Source organism: Melozone crissalis, unplaced genomic scaffold (assembly GCF_028551555.1).
Source record: "Melozone crissalis strain CALT ecotype California unplaced genomic scaffold, PUWL_Pcris_2 ptg000005l_1, whole genome shotgun sequence".
Taxonomy (NCBI): Eukaryota; Metazoa; Chordata; class Aves; order Passeriformes; family Passerellidae; genus Melozone; species Melozone crissalis.
The window spans coordinates 48,767,096-48,788,279 of NW_026535783.1; the positions used below are offsets into that span (position 1 = coordinate 48,767,096).

At 39.4% G+C, this 21,184-nt stretch overlaps 2 protein-coding genes across 5 annotated transcripts; one reads left to right on the forward strand and one right to left on the reverse strand.

Moving 5' to 3' along the window:
• Nucleotides 1–2,111: 2,111 nt before the first annotated feature.
• ANKRA2 (ankyrin repeat family A member 2) lies at nucleotides 2,112–11,520 on the reverse strand. Of its 3 annotated transcripts, none has more exons than XM_054281440.1 (9): nucleotides 11,405–11,520; nucleotides 10,441–10,829; nucleotides 8,320–8,478; nucleotides 6,796–6,861; nucleotides 5,383–5,480; nucleotides 5,097–5,222; nucleotides 4,650–4,716; nucleotides 4,483–4,563; nucleotides 2,112–2,915 (listed from the first exon to the last, which is right to left on the reverse strand). In XM_054281440.1, the coding sequence occupies exons 2-9, from the start codon at nucleotides 10,727–10,729 to the stop codon at nucleotides 2,860–2,862; spliced, it is 942 nt and encodes a 313-aa protein (XP_054137415.1). In that variant the 5' UTR covers nucleotides 10,730–10,829; nucleotides 11,405–11,520; the 3' UTR covers nucleotides 2,112–2,859. The 3 variants fall into 3 exon arrangements, with proteins under 3 accessions (XP_054137415.1, XP_054137405.1, XP_054137423.1); XM_054281430.1 differs by having other exon boundaries at nucleotides 11,385–11,520; XM_054281448.1 differs by having other exon boundaries at nucleotides 11,334–11,520.
• Nucleotides 11,521–11,644: 124 nt separating this feature from the next.
• UTP15 (UTP15 small subunit processome component) lies at nucleotides 11,645–20,849 on the forward strand. Of its 2 annotated transcripts, XM_054281418.1 has the most exons (12): nucleotides 11,645–11,865; nucleotides 12,198–12,290; nucleotides 12,375–12,559; nucleotides 13,667–13,845; nucleotides 14,591–14,716; nucleotides 15,385–15,520; nucleotides 16,582–16,666; nucleotides 18,657–18,806; nucleotides 19,068–19,169; nucleotides 19,365–19,498; nucleotides 19,992–20,050; nucleotides 20,543–20,849. In XM_054281418.1, exons 1-12 carry the CDS (start codon nucleotides 11,776–11,778, stop codon nucleotides 20,764–20,766), a joined length of 1,563 nt encoding a protein of 520 aa, XP_054137393.1. In that variant the 5' UTR covers nucleotides 11,645–11,775; the 3' UTR covers nucleotides 20,767–20,849. The 2 variants fall into 2 exon arrangements, with proteins under 2 accessions (XP_054137393.1, XP_054137385.1); XM_054281410.1 differs by having other exon boundaries at nucleotides 12,198–12,559.
• Nucleotides 20,850–21,184: the final 335 nt, after the last annotated feature.

Here is a 21,184-nt window from a genome sequence, read left to right on the forward strand (position 1 = left end):
TGGTCTTGCATTTCTTCTTCTGTATAGGGGCTTTTGCTACTGTCACCTAAACTGTGAAAAACCAAAACTATCTGACAATGATTTTAGTGTTAAATAATCAAGGCATTACTTTACTTCTGGCCAGAATGTTGTTCTGGCCAAGATATGCAACAGAAATAATTTTATCCACACGTAGTCTGCGTGTGCAGAGAATGTAATTTCATCACGTGAATTTTACCAGATTTTTCACAAACCTTACACAGTCAAAATGAAAAAATTCGTTGGTTCAATATTCATTGGTTCCAAGTTATGTAGTTCTTAGTATTCCGTTTTTCATTCGTTACAAATCTCTTTGCCTCTGATGCTAATTAGATCCTCATCCTTATTGCTTTCCCTGACCAGGTGTCTCTGACCATGCCAGGGATGTTTGGAATGGATGTTCCGTTAATGGCCCTTGATGGCTGTTGCTAGCTGTTATCTTTTCTGTCTCTTCTGTGCTGCTCCCAGTCTGTTGAGATGCTAAGCTCATCAGGCCTCACCTAGTGGAGCAATGGCCTGAAAACAAACTTCAGATCCCTTCCTCCGGGGCAAAGGTGAACAAACCTGACTAAAGTTATAAAATAAAAAATTTTATACTTATATATTTTGCAACACTACCAGAAGAGGTTGTTCAGCTGCAGTCTGCGTGTCCATGGTGCCTGGTGGTCTGCTTTCTTGCCTCTCCCCTGAGCATGCTGCTTAGGGTCAAACAGCGTCCAGGAAAGAGTAGCCAGGTCCTGGCATATTGCATAACTTCGTGCCTCTCTTGCTACACCAGTTTTCCTTCACATATTATGCGACTTTATCAGGATCTCATAGTTGTTCAGGAGCAAGAGGAAAGATGTGTGCTAATGTCTTTACAAATAACTTAATGGGTGAAGGTATGAGTGTTTACCTCTTTGAAATGGGTCTTACTGTCTCGACTAAATTCAAGGCAGCAGGTTTGTTGTAGAGACTGGACAGCTTGGCTCCAGAGATCGACAAGAGTCTTCGCAAGCCTGAACTTCTCAACTTTGGGGTAAAAAGACAGATTCAAGGGGACACATGGGGTTGGTGGTTTGGGAAGGCTGTGCCTTCCTAGTACCTCAGCCAGCGGGGAAATAAAGAGGGAAACCTGCGGCCGGGAGTTTGGGATAAAAGGAGGCTGTGCCCTCTGAAACCCCGAGAGAGAAATCCCTGCGGGCGTGTGTGCCCCAGAGGACTCTTCCCCCTTTATTTGAATGAAGTTGAAGGACTCCTCTGTCTCCTTTTTGGACATAGAACTCTGGCTTTTGTGGATTCTCCTGACACGGGTGAACTTCCAAACCATTGAAGCACAATAATCATTCAAAAGCTGGTCCATTTTTTCCCACATTCCAAGCCACTCATGACTATCTACCCTCAGGGCAGATGTCTGAATAACCTCCCTAGAAATATCTAAACAGATGTAAACCGCCCTGAGGAGACCTGCCAGACTTAGCAACAAGAACATACTCTTCTTAACCATCCAAAGGGAATTCAAAATTCTCAAAAGCTCTTGTAACAGGAGTGAAAAGATGGGGAAAATCGTCCTTTCCAATTCTCCCCTGCCAGACTGGACATGACTATTAATAGAGTCCCAAATCGTAGTGCCTGAGGTAAGGGTAGGAGAGCAGCACTGAATACATATCCCAAATGGACCTCACTGCCCTTGATGTTATCATGCCATGAACTGATGTCACAGTGTACAGCAACAGAACAATCCTGATTCCCCTCCCTCCTCTGAAAAATACCATCAGGAGGAGCACATAGAGGATTATACAAAGGGTTAGGTACAACACCCACACCAATAGACAAAGCTACACTGTGACCAGTGGCTCCCTACCTAATACAGCAAATACTTAGATCAAATTTGTTTCCAATTACCCCTGATTTTATCTGTCATCTCAATCCTTCCTGGCCCATAGTAGGTGCCAAACAAGACTGCTGTGGTTTAGGAATGGTACTGTCCAGTTTAGTGCTCCCTGGGTCGCTTCAAATCCACTCCCACTTGCTTGCTCGCCCACTCCCTCTCTGCTTTTCCCTGGGCTGAGATGGAAAGGGGAATTCGAGGCAAAAAAGGTAAAGATCACAGGTTGAAATAAGAAAAATTTACTGGACACAGCAATGAGGTAAGAAAACAAGCATTAACAGCAACAATGTACAAAAGACAGAGCGATTCACATGCAAAATTGCTTAATGCAGAGCTCCACCAACCCCAGTGCAACCAGTCTACCCTACTGGAAGGAACTCCTGCACCCTGGAAGGGACCTCCTCCTTCTCTTAGCAATGAGGTGAGGTGATAAAGAGTAAGCTCTCCATCCTAGCCACATTCTCTGTATCGCAAAAATGAACCCTGCTCTGGCTCTAGCCAGAATAAATATAAACTGGGGGGTCTCAAAAACTTCACACAGAGTGAACATTTTGGTATTATTAACCATACAGGTATCTATCTATTGTGGTGATATCCCTCAATATCTAAACACATTTCTTCCTGTGAATATGTATTGATGATGTGATGAAATAGGACACTTGGCATTGTGCCACCCACTACACTCAGTGTAAACATTTAGATGGTCAAAACTGGGTTTATTTACAAATACTTTCATGCATGACAACTGACTCTTCTAAAATTATACAAAATATATTTAAGAAAAGGATGACATTGCACATTTGTATTAACAACAATGAAAGAAGAGGAAGAACACCAAAAAACTTAACTAAAGCCAGCAAATAGTTGCACTGAGGTAAAGTTACAAAACAACCAACTCTTGTCACTGATTAGAGCAAAAAAGCAGTTCAGCTCTCCAAGACAAGATGTGGCACCTGCAGAAGAGCCAACTGCTATTCCTTGATATTTTGAAGTAGCTTCAATAAATGAGACTCAATAACCTGCTGAACTAAAGCAGAAAAAGAGATGAGGTTAGTATTTATTTTTTCTCTATTTTCAGAGTTACACTGTTTTTTTTCTAGCAGATATCTGCTTGTCCTCTGCAATAATTTAAAAAAAAACCAGACATGTATAAATTCACTCTGTGAATAAGTCAGCATTCCTTCAGAAAGTAAAAGCCTTATATAATGCAAAAACAATACCCCCAGATAGGCAAACAATGTTTTGGGGGGTCATCATCAGTTCTTTGGTTTGAATAGACTGATAGCACATGGAAAGCAAATTTTTAGCCTACGAACAGAAAACAGGCAGAAGCATTTATGAGAAACTTCTGTGAAACACTTGGAGATTGAGCTCTTGAAGCAGTCTTCTATGTAAACTCCTGTGAGTTGGGCTGTGCTTGTTTCATCTGGGGTAGAGTTAATTTTCCTCACAGTGGCTGCTATGGGGCTGTGTTTTGGATTTTTACTGAACACAGAGTTGATAATACAGAGATGTTTTTGCCATTGCTGAGCAGGGCTTGCACAGAGCCAAGGCCTTTTCTGCTTTCGGTACAGCCACACTGGGGAGGGACTGGGGGGGCTTGGCAGGCTGGGAGGAGACAGAGCCAGGACAGGTGACCCAAACTGACCAAAGGGATATTCCAGACCATGTGGCACCAAGCTCAGAGTATAATGTGGGGACAAGAAACAGGAAAGGGGGGGACATTTGTGGTGATGTCATTTGTCTTGCCAAGTAACCATTTTGCATGATGGGGCCTGGCTCTCCTGTAGATGGCCGAACACCTGCCAGTGCATGGGAAGCACTGAATTAATTCAGTGCTTAATTAATTAAAACCATTAATTAAAAATGGTTTATTTTGCTTGTGTGCACAGCCTTTGCTTTCCCTATTACACTTTTTCTCTCCCTGATCTCTCTGGTGGGGGAGTGATTGAGTGGCTGTGTGGGGCTTGGCTGCTGACTGGAGTTAAACCATGACACTGGCTCATTCCTAAGCACAAGGCAGTGCTTGGAGAAGCTACACATAGAGAGTGCTTGGCTTACTTTTTGATTCCATTCATTTCTGTAATGGCAGACATTTCACAGCTTTCAAAATGACAGCAGCAGTGAGGGAAAAAAACAATAAGGAGTCCCTTCTTTGCTTCTGGTTTCCATAACCAAGCCAGATATTACAATTCACTGATTACTGTCTGCCTCAAGACAAACTAGAGCTAGAGCTGATCTGACTGAAAAAGGTTTAGCAAACTACATAACATCATTCCAGTCAAGTAGGGTGATGGATTCAGGAGGGTTGCAGGCGTTATCTGAGTCATGGCTGCATCAGCCCTAAACACCATTATTTGTGTCCAGTGATATAGAGCCAGGTCAGGGACATTTTCTTAGTAAGTACTTGACTTTCTGAAACAAGAATAGAAGCTCCTACCCATTTTGGCTTAATACATTTAGGATTATTAGGACTTGTAGAACAGGTAACATGTTAAGAGCTGCAAAACCTCTACTGGGCCATTACAGCAGCTACATAAATGAGGAGCTGCAAAAATTTTTTTTTTTAAAGTGTATACATTTGCAATACTCACCACTGCGATAGCCCAAGGCTACAGCCAAATCCATGGAATTATAGCCAGCATCTGTTTCAATGGTTGGATCAGCACCACTCTCTATGTAAAACAGGGATAGAATCTTACATTTCTGACAGGGAGAACTGATTGTACATTATTAATGATAATTTGGACAGTCTGCTTACCGAGAAGAATTTTAACACATTTCACATGGTTCCCATGTACTGCATATAGCAAGGGTGTGCCTCCATTCTGCAAAAGCAGAGAAATGCCTCAGACACTTAAATGATTAGCAGTCTGCAACTGTAATTCCTTAATACACAAATATGCTTCTGTGTACCAGTAAGAGACTTCCTAGGTTTTATAAAAATGAGGTTCAGTTTTAGATTTTCACAGCTTTCATCATTTTTGTATACTGTTCAAACACTTCTACAAGAAGTCAGCATTGGTCTCATTCTCTTTCTACCATGAAGTCACAACTAGTAGCATCACTGTCTCGTATCCTATGAAAGTTGTGAAACTCTCAAGTATTTCAGAAGAGGTAGAACAGCTTCAAACGGAAGGCAGTGCTATGTCCTGCTTCAATTTTCTGACTAAAGCACCTTCTGATTAAATTCAAGCTAGAATCTTACCCAGTCATACTCATTGACATCAACTCCACAGTCGAGCAGCATTTTGACAATATCAGTGTATCCTTTACTGCAGGCCAGTGAGAGGGCACTTTCTCGCCCCTTGCCCAGAATCTGAGGATCTGCACCCTGAAATAAAGTATCAGTTTAAAAAAAAGAAACAAATTTGAGGTTTTACATAGACCTTAACTTTAAATCTTTTAAGCTTGTAGCAGCATTGACAAACTTAGGAATGCAAAACAAACTAAAGAGTAAATTAATTCAAAATCAATTGTGATTTTTTCCTTACATTCTGGAGCAGAAATTCCACTACTGCTATCTGCCCATGAGCTGCTGCCCACATCAGAGGGGTAAATCCTTCTTCATCCTTATGATTGATTAAATTTTCTGTTCAGAGAAAAATATATAACTTAGTAATCCTTTTTTCACTGCACTGTATCAGCTGGTGAAATGTGCTGATGGTAACATTTATTCACTAGGAACCAGTGTGACCTAAATGTCATTCTCAACTTTAAAAACAAAATTCTGTCCCAGTGGTGGTGGTAGTATCTCTGTCCAAGAAAGAAAAACACATCCAACTGACAACAGAAAAATTTCAGCCTTTAGTTTAATAATTTAAAATTCAAGTTTTTAAGCTCTATGAATCAAACTCTGTTTTTACTCAGAAAATTACAAGTTGTCTGTAATCTGGGCTTCACCTTTGTAAAGAAGATAAAGGATGTTTGAAAAATAAAGAGGTAGATCCTGTATTATACTGTAGACTGTTTTTTCAATAGAGTGAGCCACACAATTTTGTAAAAAATGAACTTGTACAGCAATATAGGTAAAACAACCTCATTCTCCACAAAGTTTGTATAATCAATAAGGTGGTCTGTGAAAACAATTAAGGTCTACATCGAGTGCAGCTGGAAAAAGAAAAGAACTTTTAACAGCTGGCTGACAAATATTTCAGCTGGATTTTATTTTAATATCTAAGTACTTTATAAATCCCATGCTTATCATAGCACCAAAATAAGCATTTTTAACTGCTACCAACACTCCAGAATTTATTTACTTTTCATATACATGGCTCATTACAAAATATTTAGACTCAGTGACTCATTACCTGTTTTCCAGTAAACATTTCAATAAGGATGCACTGAAAGCATGGATGATTACTATTAGTGCAGTAAGAATATACTAATGCTACTAAATTCATAAATACGTTAGAGAGAGCTGAAGTTGTGCACATGTGTTATGCATACACAAATGCCACACTATCCAGAATGTGTACTACTATTACACTGCAGGTGTGAGGCATGGCTTATATTAGCGACATGCAGGTCTTTATGCTGATTGATTAAATAGAATTGGAAAGCCACCATTAATGCAAGTATGCTTTAAATGACAAGGATAAATTAAAAATAAAATTAAATAAGCTGCTGTGACAGAATTAACATGTTCCTTTTTTAGTACCATGGATTACCTATATACCCCTACAGAACAGAGAGAGGAAGGGATTTACCTACTGCTATTAATGTTAATGTTTTAATTTAAAATGCAAATGATACAGTGAGTGAGTAATAGATTGATACAAAATATTAGTCCACATCTGCAAAGAACAGATACCTCAAACGTCTTCCTTTGGTGAAAAGGTCAAACACAACAGCATATAAATGGCCCAAAGAAAACAAAAAAGGCATTTAACCTTCTTCTGTCTCACCTTGTTCAATACGTGTGGCCAGATATAACATTTCTCCCTGAGCAGCCAGCTGATGAACAGATAAAGCTGCAAAAAAGAAAGCAAAAGCCATGCTACATACAGCAATTTTAATTCTGCTCTATTTAGAGCTGAGTATAACATGTCCATTGGCTTCAGCAGTACAGAACTTGGAATCAAGCATGTAGATGATTCTACCTTAGGCTCTGAACTTAAATCACAGTTAAACCACTGAAAATTTTCTGAAGAGTTTCGCAGATTTAGGTAATTTTTAAAGCAATGGAGCAGTTATTCTTGAAAGCAAGGATACTTTCCACACTGACTCTTTACAAAGTAACATGCTGTCTTCACTGCTGTTTGGTCAGCAACCCAAGATTACTTTAAGACCCATTTATTAAGTGAAAATAAACACATTTTGATAAATTAAGGAAGTTTAATTTAAAAATCACACTTAAATCACTAGAAGATCTGTCCCACTAGTCAACAAAGGAAGCCTCTAGTGTGTCTCCCACTCCCTATAATGTGGAATAGATCAGACATTACAAAACTATACATAACTTGATATATAGAGGAGAAAACAAAGATTGAGGGTTTTGTTATTGCAGAGATTATGCAAAAATAACCTCCAATCCCACAGAAAACTGCATGGGTGCATGGTTTTGATGACTGCAACTTGGAGCAGTCCTGAAAGGTAATGAGGAGGCTAAATGTAATAAATTATCCACATGATGTAGTAACAAAATTAGCTAATGATTACATTAACTGTAAATGTTCACAGTCCTCCTCCAAGTAACCACATGAAAGTTGAGTTTGTTGAGGAAGATGGTGTATTTTGTTCAGTAGTCTATACTGCAGCTCCTGATTAATTTTTTCCATGCAAGTAGCATTTTTCTTTAAAAAAGAGTGACTTGTAATTTATAGAGAAAATAATTTACGACAAAGTAAATTACAGCAAATTAATTTAAAAAGGCAATGCTTGACAATTCAGAAAAAAATCCCACCAGAAATAATGCTTCCTTGATTTTCAAGATCTGTGACAATCATGACACAGTATTCTATATTTACATTACATCTTAAGTATCCTGCAGCATTTACCAATCATCTAATTTTAAGATGCACAAGTTCTGAAAACATGGGCATGAAGTACATGAACTTACAACTTACTATCTAATTTTTGATTTTAAAAGTATAGGTAAGGCTTTTTCTGTTTTTTTTTTTTTTTTTCCCATCTGGAAAATAAACGTCAGTCATGAATTCCATACAACAGGTGGATGACTATTTTATGGCTGGACCCATGTGAAATTATCCATGTGAAATTACATGGGCAGGTACAACTCAAATAAATGAGAGGGGAAATGAGTCTCCATCTTTTTTCTGAGGAGGAACAGGATGAGAGGAAAGACTATCTCAGTGGTTTTTTCCTATCTTTAAATTCATTGCAACACCAAACAAAAAACCGCACAAATTTGTCAAGCATCCAAAATATAGTTCACAAAATAATTAATAGAAAGGCAGAAAGATACTTACAGTTTACAAGTAGAGGTGTTGTAGAGACTTCATTTCCCCTGTGTTTGTTAGTTAGTGTAGTTGATTGTTTTATTGGTGAGAAATGCTTAGTAGTTGATGGAGTATAAACATGTCTTACTTGGATACCAGGGGAAGGAGAAGTGTGGCTGTTGCATTCAGCTACATTGAACAAAAAACAGAGAGGATTTCAGTACTAATAAGAGCATTAAAAGCAAGCCATAGATTCTAAGTGAAACTGTAAAGCACTGTAAAGTATCACAAAACCTTTAAAATCCATGTTAAGAAAGCTTTGTGACATGTGCTTTTCCCATGGTGTACTGTGAAAGCTGAATAAAGACCTGCATTAGTTTCTAGCATAAAACAATTACACTACTTCATAAGTTCAGTATGGCATAATGTCACCCAGAGACAAGTTAGTATCTAAATGAGGGAAGCCTTTGTCTTGATTTTTCAACATCCCTGGCATGGATTTATTACGCATGAAGGTTCTACTTGTCATCTTCTCATAAACACTCTCCAAGGCAATAACATGATGCAGCTCTGGTCAGACCTGCACTCAGGTACCTGCTCAGCCTTTGCCTGCTCCCTAACCACACCACTGCACGAGTGGAGACAACATTCATTAACTTCTTCAGCAGGGCTCTTCCCACTCCTGGATAAAATTTAACAGCATTATAAATGACTGATGAATACTTATCCAGGAGAAGGACAGCACCCACATGAACGTACATAAAATGCAACAGCAGGTCACTGCTCAGAGTTCAGGAAGTCCTTCACTACTGATGTGCTCCTTCATACTAACTTTTCTTGCTTTCTCCTAGAAGCTAATGGCATTTTTTTACAGAATATATTTATCATGTTGTCTTGGCTTCTAATTCTCAAAAGTAGCTTTTGGTTTTGAGATTAGATTCTTAAAGGACATATTGAAGGATTAAACTCCATATTGGCTTAACTGATTTGATATCAGTAATTAATGAGTAGAAACTAATTAACACACACACTGAAGTAACACCATAGAGAAGTCTGTGATCATAAATGCAAGCACAAATTCAGGGAGACTACTTAAAAGAAGTAAAGTGTAAAAGGAAACAAAATTATGTTTTGTTTGCCAATCAAACAGCTACAACTGACTGTAAAGAATTAAGAGTCCTACCACAGATTTTGACCTGTGGTCCCTGGATTTGCAGGACCACTTCTAAGGGACTTAAAAATGTTACCTAAGAAAAACTACCCTGGTGCTGATGGGTGTAAATCTGCCACTCAGACCTGCAGCTCTGCTACTGAGCACTTCGGGCAAAATCAAAAATGTTTGAAAACTATAGTGGCTGAAATGCAGCCAAACAACACAAGTCAATGAAACCATCAAAATTCAGAGGAGGCCTGTGTTTGCATTTGTCACAGGCAATAGGTCACATGGACTTCAGGGACAGATACATCACGAACAGTCTGAAATATGACAGCAAATGCTGGAAACCACAACAGGTAAGGGGAAGTAGATGGCAGTCCTAATTTTGCCCTGTGTCAATATCCTGAGCTATGAAAAAGCTCAGTATTTAGACTCAGTGACTCATTCATGTGATGAAACTGCCCAACAGTGGCAGGATTAGCTGCAGGGATCCTGCCCTGGAGCAGCATTTGCTTTCCAGCAGCAGTGCAGCTACAGTGGCAAGCCCATGGCTAGGACCAGAGGCTCTGTACAGCCACAGCGGCAAAACACACCTGCCCTGCGCAGTCTTTCATCACCCTCATGAAAAGATACAAAGTGCTGCTGAAAGGGCCTATAAAGTGCTTTCAGCAGTGTTTTGTGAAGAAGCATACTGCTGCAGGACATGCCATACAGAAGCAGCTTGTTTTCCTAAGCATCAGCTCTGACTAGCTTCAAAAACTTTTTGTGCCCCTGATTCTTCAGTTTATATATATATTCGAAAAGTAGCATAAAAATTAATATTGGAGCAAATTTTTACATTAATAATCCACTAAACATATTAAAAAAACGTTAGAGGAACACATCTTAGAAAACTGATCAATACACATATAGCACAGAAACTCTTTTTTCAGAAAACTTAATAACTTAGCAGGATGACACAGTACACAGATAATATTTTGTACCATAAATTCAACCTTTAAATAAGACAGATGCGACTTCAAGGTCAGAGTTGACTTGATCTTGAATATTTTTACTGTCCTCCTCATTCAAAGACTTCACAAATCGTGAGCAGACATTCATATCAAATCTATTGGGCAAAATGAATTTCATCCCCATGGTGACACTCTGAGCTGGGCCCTCCTCTGTGCTGGCATCAAGCTGATGCTCCACTTTAATGTCTGGCATGGGTGGAAGGCTGTAGCTGGTGGTACATTCTTCCACAATTAACTGGGCCCCGACATCTAAGTTTGTTGAAGATGCCATGATCTCAGTCCCGTTCAAGTTTCATGCAAAATGGTTCTTCATTGTTTCCAGCCAGGAACAATTCTGGCCAGCCAAGCCAAATTTTCTGGACAACCTGCAACTGAATAGACATAACACTGGTTAAGAACATTCTGGTAAAACAATGCATAAAAACACATCAAACTGTATTTGAACTTATGGCCTTTATTTTTGTCAGTCAAAACACCGGTGAAATATCAATCTTAAACAATGCATAAAAACACATCAAACTGTATTTGAGCTTATGGCATTTATTTTTGTCAGTTGAAACACCGGTGAAATATCAATCTTGTTGCTGTCAGAAGTTAGTGACCAAAACGCAAATATGTTTCAGCACCTGGATGCTTAAACCAAACTCCGCTATTAAGCCAGTAGGAGTTTCATCCATGTGAAACGACGCTTCAAAATATTTGCCTAGTTGCACCAAAAAAGCCCACACAACAACCAGATTTATACTAAGCCAAGAACAAGCTATAATATGACTTTATTTTCCAGAAAAATTAGACCTGAGGGAAAAGTTAAAGCGACTTTAAGCTCCCATATGTCTTTTGCAACCTGAGTAAAATAAACTGCTTCTATCACATACGTAGGAAAAAAACCAAATCCCGTTAAACGGATAAAGGCAACCCCAGAATACCCGTGGCTTGTTCGCAGTACCGCGGGAAGTCTGGGGCACGTCTGGAGGCGTCCCCTGTCCCGGGATGCAGCCGGTGAGGACAGGCCGAGGACAGACCCCACAGCGCCGGGGCCGGGGCCCGGGCCCGGCCTCGCCTCGGCTTGCAGCCGCCGCCACCACTGCCGGAAGTGCGGTCTCGCCGCCCTGCCGATTGGCCAGCGAGAGGCGCGTTCTGATGACGCACTGCCGGTGCTGCCGCCGTCTCTCCTCGCGGCCGGCGCGGCGTGTCGCGTGTGCTCCGAGCCCGCCGCCGCTTCCCGGGTCTCTCCCGCTTCCCGGGCCTCCGCCGCTTCCCGGGCCTCTCCCGCTGAGCTCCGGCCTGCCCCGGTCCGGCCCGGCCCGGCCCCGCATCATGGCCGCGTACAAGCCAGTAGTGGTCCAGGCGTGCCCCAAGCTCGGGGAGAAGATCACACAGGACACGCTGTACTGGCGGGGATACAAGGTAGGAGGAAGCCCAGCAGTCGCAGTTACTGGCCCACAATGCCTTCTTTTACTACTTTGGTGCAATGATGTTTTTTTTAAACACGTATGAGTTAGTTTTTAAGTTCAGAGCACGTAATTAGAAGGGTAAGTTGTAATGAGTGAATTGGAAAAAAAGTTAAAAGAACAGTAGTGGCCTGTCAGAAGTGAAACTCGTTATCATTGCACCTAAAAAACGTTTTGATTCTTACGGAGTTTTAAATTCTTTGTAGGAAAAATAGCTTTTATTTTGCTGCTTTCATACTTGATTGTGTCCTTATGTGTATTTAACGATCTTTATCACAACTGTTTTAGACACCTGTTCAGATAAAGGAATTCGGTGCAGTAAATAAAATTGACTTCTCCCCAGTCCCGCCATATAACTACGCTGTCACAGCATCCTCGAGGGTAAGTGGCGTTTCGGAGGCTTTTATGCTGTTGTTCTTCAACTGGCATGACACCAGGAGATGTAATTCCCTCTTGTTCTGGCAGATCCACATCTACGGCCGCTACTCGCAGGAGCCCATCAAGACGTTCTCTCGCTTTCGGGACGCGGCGTACTGTGCCACCTACAGGGACGACGGGCGCCTGCTGGCCGCCGGCAGCGAGAGCGGCAGCATCTCCCTTTTCGACATCAGCGGCAAGGCCCCGCTCAGGCAGTTCGAGGGTCATACCAAGTAAGGCAGGACTGTTTTGTTTTGTTTGCATCCTAAAGCAACCGGGGGGGTTTCTTAAAGATCGCCGTGTTCCACCCCTCCCGCCACAGGGCAGGAATGCCTGCTGCTATAGCGCCCAGGCAGCTCAGAGTCCCATCCAGCCTAGCCTTAATGCTGCCAGGGAAGGGGCATTCCCATCTTCTCTGGGCAACCCGCTCAAGTGCCTCAGCAATATTCAGTATTTACATTAAATTATAGTCGTATGTCTGCTTCACATGCTGCTGAAAATCTGAGTAGAACTGATTTATGTCGCTTTTGACTGTCTCGTGGAGATCTTACTGAAAAGTAGATTTAAGTTAAATTTAAAATGGGAGTGAGTTTTTAAAAAAATCTAAATATGAATCAAGTATGTAGAAGAGTAAATACATTTTCACATAGGTGTCTCAATATGTTGTGTAGATGCTGTCTTGCGGGTACATTGCATTGATAGTCACATCTTATTTGATGCTGGTAGGAAAAGAGTTCTAAAATAAACAAAAACAATGAAGAAATACACCAGTAAAAGCAGGAATTCCTTAAAAAGCTCCAAAAACAAAACCAAAGAAGTGCATAATGGTAGTATGGGGTGAGGAAGAAATTAGGAGTTCTGATGTATCAGTGAGGAGAAGACAGTGGTAATGCCTCAACAGACTTCTGTGCTATGAAAAATCGATTTGTGTTTTATCTATGTAGAGCAAGAAGAATCCCCCTTTCAGTGGGAAATACCCAGACTGACCTTCAGAGTGTTTCTGTTTGAGGTCTCTTTGCAAATTGGGTGTTCCAGTGGCTAGGCTGACTTCATACCTGTGCACACCTGCCTTTGCACAGAACACACCTGTGTGTGTTCTGGCAAGACCCATTGGGTTATTACAGTGATAACAAAGACTTCAGTAGTGATTTTAAAAGACAAGAAGATTGTTCAAAGCAGCCATACTTGAAATTTGGCGTTATAAAGTGAGGCTTTGCAAGTTCTGATATTAAACACTGCACTTCTAGGTTGGAGGACTTTAATAAACTCTTCATACAAACTAACTCTTCTTGAAACATGAATATATTTTAACTTCGGGTGTTGTGGACTTTGTTTTCTAGACCAGTTCATCTAGTGGGATTCCTGTCTGATAAATACCGAATATTTTCTGGTGGTGATGATTATTCATCAAAATTGTGGGATATTCCAAGTGCCACAGAAATCATCTCTTACAGTGAGCATACTGACTATGTGAGATGTGGCTGTGCAAGTAAAGTGAATGCAGATGTCTTCATAACAGGTTTGGTTTTGGTTTTTTATTTCTACTTATTTTGGATTGAGTCGAAGAAAAATGCTGAAAGATAGTTTTTGATACAGTAGGGTCATGTTTATTGCATTTTAGTCATGAAGGATCAGTCTGCCTGTGCAATACCTGCTTTATTGTTTCCTTTTTTTGCTTGCTTTTTAAGCTTGACACTGATGTTCTAGGGGAAACTGCAGGAACTGAGTTTTAACATCTTCATGGTTTAGTCTATTAGAGTTAACAGAACTTGTGAAAGAAAATACTGTGAATGTATCCTTAGTCAGGGAGTGACTGAAATGTTGTACCAAGTTTCTGGAGCAGGACTCTAGTCTGTACACTTAAAACTGTGAGGTCATGTGGAGTTTCTTGGAACCAGCTGCTTTTGGTTTTCCTAGCAATTGTTTTGTATCAGTCTGTGGAAAACTGGAAAAAACCTAGTATTCCTTTTTTAATGAGGCACAAGAAGCTAGGTTTCATCAGGTTGCTTGATATTTATTATTATAAATACACTTCATTCATGGAAGTGAAATGAAATGAAAACAAATTACTTTTACAACCTGACGTGTAGCTAGGGCTAGAATTAGAAAATTTGTTGCCACAAGGCTGTAAACTAACCAAGGTAAGTCACAAGGTGTTTTTACATGTTGCTATTAGCCAGGAACTCCTTTAGATGATAGTACACAGCTGTTTTAGTTCTTGAACTCGTTGAAATTATGAAACTGATTTATGCTGATGTTTGCAGGTTCCTATGATCACACTGTGAAACTGTTTGATGCACGAACAAAGAGTAGTGTCATGACGATAGAGCACGGCCATCCTGTGGAGAGTGTGCTTCTCTTTCCATCTGGTGGACTTCTGGTATCTGCAGGTAATTCTATGAATTAGAATTTATAGAATTGAATCAGATATATTTTCTGTGGTCCTCATTTGAGGAATACTTCAGCTCCTTGCTTTTTGTGTGCTGTTTTAGTTTGGTAATGAAGTGGTAAGTGATGTAATAGTTGGATTTCTCAAATATCTTCTGTCAGAATCTGTGTTTATGTGGCGAGTGCAAGTAAGGGTCTTTCCTTTTTGTCTTTGTTTTAATATTCTTGTTGTTTCCACTACCCCCCTGCCCCCAATATAATTTGTTATAACAAAATGCAGACTAATTGGCCCACTTCTAAAGTGAAGGAATTAATATACTTAGCTTTTGAAAGGGTGGGACTGTCTTTCTCATCATGTTGACAAGCTTTTTTAGTCTCTTGTTGCTATTCCATCAGAGGTACTGTAACCCCATAGTTTAAAGATTTTTTTTTTTGTTTTGGTAATGAGTATGATTGGACAATGGTTGAATCATTTAGGTCCATTCAGAATGGCCTAAAAAAAGAGCAGGCTTGTGCCTGAAGATAAAATGGAAGAGAATGGTGAGTAGGTACAGAAAAGTGTTAGGAGGTAAAGGTACTTGTGAAGGAAATACAGCATCACTCTGAGAAAACTTCTTCAGAGAAGCATAAATATGTACATGTGTATGTTTTGTGTGCTTCCTCTTCACAGGAGGTCGATATGTCAAAGTTTGGGATGTACTAAAAGGTGGACAGTTACTAGTTTCACTTAAAAATCACCATAAAACTGTGACTTGTTTGTGCCTGAACAGCTCTGGACAAAGGTTACTGTCAGGATCTCTCGACAGGTTGGTATATTTTGTGGCTTCCTTATGGTTCCATTCTTTAGGACCTTTTTTCTTTGAAAAGTATTTTTTCACATCACTGTTAATCTCTTTGCAGTAAAGTGTACTATGATTCTATGATTCAAACTGTACTATGATACTATGATACAATTTAACCTTTTCCTCTTACTAAGCTGAATATCAATAGGGATTGTGTGTGCCGTTTGGGAATGCATATGGGGAACTTTGGAATAAGGGTTCAGTTTTTTAAATGTCTAAACTGACCTTTCCAGTCTTTGGAATTTAACTATTTTTAACTTTAACACAGTTTAAATATCTGAAAATGTACTAGTATTCGCTTTTTAAAAGCCTGGGTTTTGTGTCTCGCTGCTTTTGCTTCTTGTATCCAGGAGTGCTTGTGAACATGACCTTTTTGTTTTTTTCATTTGGTTTCAGTTAATGAGTACTGATAGTTGGTGTCTTGTGTCTGAGACATTAGACATTAGGAACACCAAGTGATGTGAAATGACACTGGATCTGTTTTCCTCCTCCCTCCTGTATTGCCTAGGCTACCTCAGGCTTTACAATTACATAACACTAGCTTTTGTCCTTGGAAGATACTACTTTGTTTTCCAGTTTGTTAAATATTTCATGCTTCCAACCAAATCCTTAATGGGCAGCTGGATGCAAGAGTATGTACAGATTTACTCCCAGATACTGCTAGTAGATCTTGTATTTAAAATTTAAGAACAAATTTGGAGAGATGCTCTCTCAATGTTTTCCTAATACGCATTTCTGAATTCAAATAATCACTGTGCCTGCCTTCAATTTCTTCTTCTATTCTTGCCCCATTTTCACCTTTTGTGAGGTAAGAGCACTCCTGACTTGACTTGTGGATACCTTTTAACAGAACATTACTGCGGCAGGAGTAATACCTAAGAAGCTCAATGGTAGTCTGAGGAAAGCATTGTATTAATTCTCAGTTTCCTTGAATGGTCTGTAGAAGATGAGAGTGATGAGGTTCCTGTAAAGTGACAACAGTAAATCTCTACTAACAGCTTTTTTATCTTTGCTCTTGTGTGTAGGCATGTGAAGATTTACAGTACTACATCCTACAAAGTGGTCCACAGCTTCAACTATGCAACATCCATCCTCAGTCTTGCATTGTCGGTAAGCGCATTAGAAGTCTTCCTAGACTAGAAGTGAATTCCTGATACCTTTTAAGTCACTAAAATAAATAATTGTTGCTTTCCTGGCTGTTGGGTATTTCAGAAGAATGGTGTACGTGCAAAGTAGGGTTGAATATGTTTCTCCTGAGTAACAAACACTAACAGTTTTTAAGCATAATAGATTCAAATACCATGTTACCTGACTAGATCAGTGCAATGTCTTGTGTTTATGAATGACAATGTACATCATAGGGAAAGCATTCACTTTAGAAAGGTGGTCCTTCAACTTCAAGATTATTATTCTTACCTTTTGCCTTTCAGGAATGCTGTGAGTCCTTTCGCATGGCAGCAATAAAAAAAAAAGTAGTCAATTTGTTGAGAAATTCAGAATAGGATGTAAACTTGCTTTAAAAGTTTGTGTCAGGTTGGTCTGAGGAAGAAAGAAGATGGTTGTGAGCATAAACAAATTTGTTTGTCAAGGTGTCTCTTGGAAGCAGACAGCAGAGACTCTTGCTTCTCAGAAACACTTGATTTCCAGTGTATAAGTTATCTGCTGGCCTGAAATTTGGAGGCTGGCACCAGTTTTTAAGCAATACTGTTGTCATGTACTACCCCCTTATGTAGCCTTTGAAGGACATGTGAATGGGCCTGTGAGGGATCTTTACTACCTTTGCTAATTGTCCTTCTCTGCTGGAATGTGGAAGGTATGTGTGGGTAGTGTCTTCATTTCCTACTGTATTACCAAGGGAGCTGAGCTATAATAAATTTGGATTTTTTTTTTCTTTTGAAGTGAAGAATCCATAGCCTTTTAAGACCCTATGGCATCTGGAAAATATGCAATACCTGTAGTTTAACATCTCTAGAGTGTGTATAATACATCTTTTGAAGTATGATCTTGTTTTCTGTTGACTAAACTGGAATTTTTCTGTTGACTAAATTTGAATTTTAAATGGTCATACAAGAACATTATAATGCCTTTACTGAGTCAAATCAAAGGTGGGTCTGAATCCACATGCTGCATAAGGAAATGCATTTAGAAAACTAAATGCAGAGCAAGTGTGTTGATATTCTCCCAAATTCCATTTTCAGATGAGAAATTAACTCATCAAAGTGTAGTTTCGTTGTAATTCAGTTAATTACTATTGCATAAACCTGTTCAGTCTCTCCTTGAGCTTGATTAAACTTGAAACCTTGCCTAGATTCCTTGATAAGGAGTTCCACATTTCTGATACTTGTGTGAAGAATTGCTCCCTATTGTTCCACTTGAATCTTCATAACCTTCAGTTGATGCCCTTAAATGAGCCATTCATCAGCTGATCTCCATCTGTTCCTGTCATAATTCTGTAGGCTTTTATTATATCATCTAATTGTAGAATGGCTTGGGTTGGAGGGGATATTAAAGGTCATCTAATTTCAGTCCCCTGCCCTGGGCAAGGACACTGCTAGACCAGGTTGCACAAAGCGCCATCCTATCTGGCCTTGAACACTTCAAGGGATGGGGCATCCACAATTTTTCTGGGTGAAATTTACACCTGCTTCATTATATAAGTGAAATTATGTAAACCAATGACTGGTGTTTTGAACAACTTTCAGTTATTTCTCAAAATCCTGCTGTTCCGTGGTAGCTTTGCTTTCTTATAGGTTCTGTTCATGCCTGCTGTATGGTACCTAATAGCCAAAGGTAGTTGTATGCTGTTGGAAAAAACAAAACCTTATAGTTACAGAAGGGTGTTAATGCATCATTGAGATTGATTCACTAGTCAGTCTGTAATGTTGCTTATGAGCATTGCCTGGAAGCTGTCCCTGCCTTGAACAAAGTATTCAATCATGGAACCTCAAAAAGGTGCATTCCACATTAAGTCATCTATGATACTGTGATGAAACCTTGTAATGAAACATTAAACTATAAAAATGTGTAGCTAGAGCACATACATGCATGGTAGAGCACAGATAAACACTTGGTCCTAACTCTTTGAATTTCTTTGTGCTAGCCTGAAGATGAAACCATAGTTGTAGGCATGACCAATGGGGTGCTAAATGTTAAACACAGAAAACCAGAAGAAAAGAATGAAAACTCTCAAAAGAAGAGACAACCAGCATATAGAACCTATGTGAAAGGAAGAAGTTACATGCCAAAACAGGTATGTGGTAAGAAAATATGTCCTGAAACATTTCTGAAAAATTGGTGTATTTGAATGTGCTAAATTGGAGAAGGGGAAGGGTATAATATATAAATATTATATAAAATAATATATAAATATAACATATAAATTTATTTATATTAAATTTATGTATTATATAATTATATATGATATATAAAATTATTAATGATAAATGTGTCTAATCCATTATGTGAGTGTGTGTGTGTTTGTCTTACTGTGAACTATTTTTTTGAATTCTAGGAAGATTTCTGTGTCAGTAAACCTGTAAAACGTGTTTTGAGAAAATATGATAAGCTGCTGAGGAGCTTTCAGTCTTCCAAGGCTCTTGATGCAGTACTCGAGGTGAGGCATTGGTTTTTCTTCTTGTCAGAGTTTTATGCGTCACCTGATGTTAATTTTCCCTGTATGTCACACTAATTTTGTTTTTGTGTATAACTAGAAAGGAGTCTTAAATTGGGTTCTGTTTTGGTTTTGCTGACACCAGTGTTGTGTGAAAAGATGTTGCTTTGCTACTAAACTCTTCTTTTATGTGTCCAGCCACCCATCATGCTTCATACCCCTGAAGTCACGGTTGCAGTCATGCAGGAGCTGCATCGCAGAGGAACACTGAGAAGTGCACTTGCAGGCCGAGATGAGAAGCAAGTTAATCTCCTGCTTACCTTTGTGGCAAGGTATTATTTTAACATGAGCTCCCTCTGACTATTTTGACACTTCTGTTCCCTAATTACTCACCAGTTTCAACAGATCACTGGTAGAACACTGGTACTCCTGAAATCTCACATGTCTTTTCTATTCTGATACCAAGGCTTTGGGATAGGTTTGAAACAGTTCACCTGTTAGCACAGAATGCTTTTACTGATGAGCTATTCTACTTCTTTGCTAAACACTCTACCCTTAGTCTGTTATTTTCTGTCTCCTTGATGAAATTTGTGTTTTTATGTACTCAAGGCTTTTTGACACTCCTCCAGCCCCTGCTGGCTTCCTGAAAGGAAGAGGGTAAATACCACATAAGTGGGGTTTTTTGACTTGCATCTCTGACTGCTGTTCTGTGATGTCTCTTCATCAAGAAAAATTTGTCTGTATGCCTGTGTGAGAAAGCTGCTTGTTGGTGGTGGAGTACAGTTGACAAAACCAGTAAAATAGAAATGTCTTCTAATTTTGCAGGCGTGTGATTGAGCCTAGATTTACTCCTGTGCTGGTTATTGTTGCCGATATGATCACTGGTAAGACAATACAAAAAAGATTCTCAAAGCCATATAGCTAGCTTGCAAATAAGATTGAAAGTGCTGCATTTTTAAGAAACCAAACCTTAATGGCTCTGTTTATATCTGTGGTCTTAGTGTCAAGAGAATGATCCAAAAAAGAGATATTTCCAGATAACTTTGACCATAGTCAGGATTTGATTTGCACAGGCTGCAGGAAGCTCCTTGTGGTCTCTAAGTACCTTTGATACTTCATGTTTCTGTGTTTACATAGTACAAATAGCTTCCTCTTATTTAGTGATGTAAAAATAGTATTTGAGGTATTGTGAGTTTGGCATACTGCTGCTGTAAGTACATACAGCTTATGCTTTCAGAACAGACAACATTAAAGTTGTCTTATTTTTTCAGAATGTTGGACTTCTGCTAGAATCCTTAAATGTATCTCTAACTAGCTAATATAATTTTTGCCTTTTTATACATCTATGGATTCTTAACTGATATTTTTCTTTATAGACATTTATCAGCCTGTGGTTGGGCAGTCAGCAATAGTTGATAAACAGTTCTTGAAACTCCAGCAAGCTATTGGAAAAGAAATTGACTATCAAGAAGAGCTACTAGAAGTTTTGGGAATGATGGATACACTGTTTGCTACTTTTACTAAGAAAAGAGATACCTGTCTAGAAGAGAACAAAAGTAATGGTGTTACGGAGATCATTGAAACAAATAGGAATTACTGACACCCATCTCAACAAATTGTCACAATTGTGAACTTGAAAGACATGACTTGTTCTCCTGGTAATTTCTTATAATAGTGACTTTCAAAATAAGCCTCTCTATGTTGAAGTTCTGTCTTTTAAACTGTGTTACTGAATAGGCTTGACTACTGAAGATGAGAAAGAGGACATTTTCAAGATTGTCCATGCAATATTTTTCAGACAATTTAGTTTCAGACAATTTTGTGTGCTGGGGGCTGCTGTGCCTGAAATAAACAGGTTCTTTCCACCTCTCTCCAAGGAATTTTTTCCCAAACCGGTTGCGGGGAGGGGCCGTGTGGGTTTTGCTTTCTGGAGGGGCCCTCCTTTGCAGATTCTTTAACAAATTTGCCCTGAACCAGGACAAAATATTTGCGCCCAATGTGGGGCTCGAGAGAGAGTG